General features: G+C 45.6%; 1 protein-coding gene across 1 annotated transcript; it reads left to right on the top strand.

Annotated features, from left to right (window-relative positions):
- The first annotated feature begins 229 nt into the window (after positions 1–229).
- Positions 230–1,201, top strand: LOC119923303 (vomeronasal type-1 receptor 3-like). The gene has a single exon (XM_038742749.1). It carries the CDS (start codon positions 230–232, stop codon positions 1,199–1,201), a length of 972 nt encoding a protein of 323 aa, XP_038598677.1.
- Positions 1,202–3,518: the final 2,317 nt, after the last annotated feature.

Below are 3,518 nucleotides of genomic sequence, written 5' to 3'. Positions count from 1 at the left end.
GACCCTTAAGTCTCTCAGCACTCTGGGTGGTTTGAGTTACCTCTGCCTCATCATTTGATGTTGATGACCAAACTGACCTCCTTAGTTTTCGACCCCCTTGGTCATTTTTGTTGTCTGCAGATGATGAGCATGACAGTATTCTGGAAAGTTAAAATATAAAATAAGGATCACTATTGGCTTTACTTTTAGGAACCTCTGGGTACCCTGGTTAAGAAGAATTTTGCTGACAATGCTAACCAGCGACATAATCTTTGGAATTATTTTCCTCTACCAGAGTGTCTTTGGATTCCTAGGAAACGCAACTGTGTTTGTGGTGTATATGAACAGTTTCATAACTCATCCCCAGCAGAAGAAGCCCAAAGACCTGATCCTTACCCACCTAACCGTGGCCAACACGGTGACCCTTCTTACCCGTGGGGTCCCAGAGACCATGGTGGCTTTTGGGATGAGGAATATTTTCAATGATGTTGGGTGTCAGAGTGTCATGTACATTAACAGAGTATCTCGTGGCCTTTCCATCTGCACCACCTGTCTTTTGAGTGTCTTCCAAGCTGTCACCATCAGTCCCAGCACCTCCCAGTTGGCCAGGTTCAAACTCAGGGCCTCCAAATACATCCTCCCTTCCTTCCTCTTCTTCTGGATCCTCAACATGTTGATCTACATCAGAGTGATTACCTCCATTCAAGCAATCAGAAATGTTACCATCATGGGGCAGGGATATGTTTTGAAATACTGTTCCACTATTCCGGATCTAGATTTTATCCACTCGATTACCTTTATAAGTGCCATGACTATCCGAGATCTCTTCTTCATATTCCTCATGAGCTGGTCAAGTGGCTACATGGTGAACGTGCTCTACCGGCACCGCAAACAAGTCCAGCATATCCACAGCACCTGTGTCACCCCCAGGTCCTCTGCAGAGACCAGAGCCACCCAGACCATCGTGGTCCTGGTCAGTTGCTTTGTTTGCTTTTACTGGATCAACAGCTTTATAACAGTCTATCTGACCAATGTAGTTGATAAAGATCTTCACCTCGAGAGCACAACGGCTTTTCTCTCAGCCTGTTACCCCTCCCTCTGTCCCCTGGTCCTGGTCAGCAGTGATCCCCGGGTCAGGAGGAACTGCTGTGCCCTGGGGAAGGGGAGACGTCCCTCTCATCCCATGAGGGCCGTGACCAGTCGAGTCATTCCTGAGCACTAACCTCTGCCTTGGGCCCACCAGTGAGTGGTCCGATCACTAGGCAAAAGCAGATTCTGCGAACAGGCTCTCCCTCTGTAGGAGACCTTCTCTGTCCTTGGACAGCCAGGACAGTGGGAGTTAAGGTTGACCAAATGAAGTGGCATGCTTGCATGTGTGTTTGTCTCTCCCCTGCCTGCCTTTTCTCAATCAATCATTTGCATTTCTTACTTCATGTAGCGCACTGTATTCAACTCTCGGGAGAGTACAATGTGATTGAGTTGGTAAACACGAGCCCTGTGGAGGAGGAAACCAATCGCCTCTTCGCATTGCTGACCTTCTTCTCTTGCTAACCATTTCACTAGATTTGCAGAATACAAGCATCTGTCTGAACTCTTCACAGTCATTTGCACACAGAGAGATCTAAAGGAAGCAGCGGGAGGCAGAAGAGACAGAGTTTAGGTGGGTCAGGGACTGTGGCCCATCTAAGACCCTTATAGGCAGGGATCACGTCTACCATAATCTTGACATTATCCTCTACTCATCTCCCTCATTCAACCCACCAGCAAAATCTGTCACTGAATTCTGTCCGTTCTACCTCCATACGATTGCTAAAATCCACTCTTTCCTCTCCATCCAAACTGCTACCCCGTTGATCCACGCACTTATCATGCCTTGACTAAGGCACCAGCCTCCTTGCTGACCTCCCTGCCTTCTGTCTCGCCCCACTCCAGTCCACACTTCATTCTGCTGGCCAGACTTTTTTTCTAAAAATACACGGAGTCCACAATTCTCCACTCCTAAAGAATCTCCAGTGGTTGCCAATCCACCTCCACATCGAACAGAATCTCCTTGCCATTGGCTTTGAAGCACTCAATCAGCTCACTCCCTCCTATTTTACCTTGCTGAGTTCCTCCTACAACCCAACCCATTCATTGCACTCTCTTAATGCCAACCTTACTTACTGTACCTTGATCTAATCTATCTTGCCACAGATCTTGCCTCTTGCCTGGGATTCCCTCCCCCTTCAAATTCTGTCCATTTGTTTTGTTTTGTTGTCTGCTTCCCCCTTCTAGACTGTGAGCCCGTTGTTGGGTAGGGATTGGCTCTATCTGTTGGCAAATTGTACTTTTCAAGTGCTTACTACAGTGCTCTGCACACAGTAAGTGCTCAATAAGTGCGATTGAATGAATGAATATCCCTCAGACGATCACTCCTCCCACCTTCAAAGCCTTATTAAAACAGCATCTCCTCCATGAGGCCTTCCTCAAACAAGCCTTCATGTTCTCTACTCCCTCTGCCTTTGGCAGTGTCCTTGAACTTGGATTTGCACTATTCATTCCCCCCATCCACAGCCCCATTGCACTGACGTATATATCTGTAATTTATTTATTTATATTAACATCTGTCTCTCCCTCTAGACTCTAAGTTCACTGTAGGCAGGGAATTTGCCTACCAACTCTGTTATATTGTACTCTCCCAAGCACTTAGTTCAGTGCTCTGTATACGGTAAACTCTCAATAAATATGATCGACCGATTGGTTACCAACTCTATTGTGTTGTACTTTCCCAAACAGTACAGAGCTCTGAACACAGTAAGTGGTCAATAAATACCATTGATTGATTATTTCGTTGTTTCTACCTCAATGCTTAGTGCCTACTCTGATCATTATTACTAACATTATTATTGTTATAATTACTGAAATTATTAAGACTTTTGATTATAATAGAAGATCTCTCAGGTTCACAGGATGCCACACTGCTTCTCTCTAGACCTTTCCAAGGCAAAATAAACCTCAGATCTGCTTGGAAGAAATCTGGCATCCAGAGATCTTCCCCAACTCCTAGCACCCTTAGCTTCCAGAAGGCTGGTTGTTGGGGACTGTCCTTCCCATTCTGTCCTGTGGGAACGTGTGGGAATTCTTGGATAAATTTCACAAATCGTGTGCTGAACAAGTCACGCCTGAGACCAATTTTCTCCCCAGAGGTGATGGTGACAATCAAGTAGCAGTTGTGGACTCCGAGATTATGTCCAAGGCCTGTTCTTCAAGTGGGCAAAATCATCAGGTTTGCTTCTCCCAGAGTCACTTTATTTCTTATATTTTTCAATCTCCTTTGCTTTTAATTGTTATTTTCTGAAAGCCCATGTTGTCAATTTTTTGTCTGTGATTTATTTCTCCTTTCAAAATATCTGTCCTCCTCAGTCAAGATTGTGAACTCTTGGTGGGACAGAGGATACGACTGCGAAGCAGTGTTGCCTAGTGGAGAGAGCACAGGTTTGGGATTCAGAGGACCTGGCTTCTAATCCTGGTTCCCTCACTTGTCTATGCCTCAGTTACCT

Source organism: Tachyglossus aculeatus, unplaced genomic scaffold, assembly GCF_015852505.1.
Source record: "Tachyglossus aculeatus isolate mTacAcu1 unplaced genomic scaffold, mTacAcu1.pri scaffold_170_arrow_ctg1, whole genome shotgun sequence".
In the NCBI taxonomy this organism is placed as follows: Eukaryota; Metazoa; Chordata; class Mammalia; order Monotremata; family Tachyglossidae; genus Tachyglossus; species Tachyglossus aculeatus.
Note: the sequence above shows the minus strand (reverse complement) of the source record. Positions and strands in the feature narration are given on the sequence as shown.

Coding starts and splice junctions, on each gene's coding strand:
- LOC119923303 (XM_038742749.1), top strand. CDS start 230: ATGCTAACCAGCGACATAATCTTTGGAATTATTTTCCTCTACCAGAGT.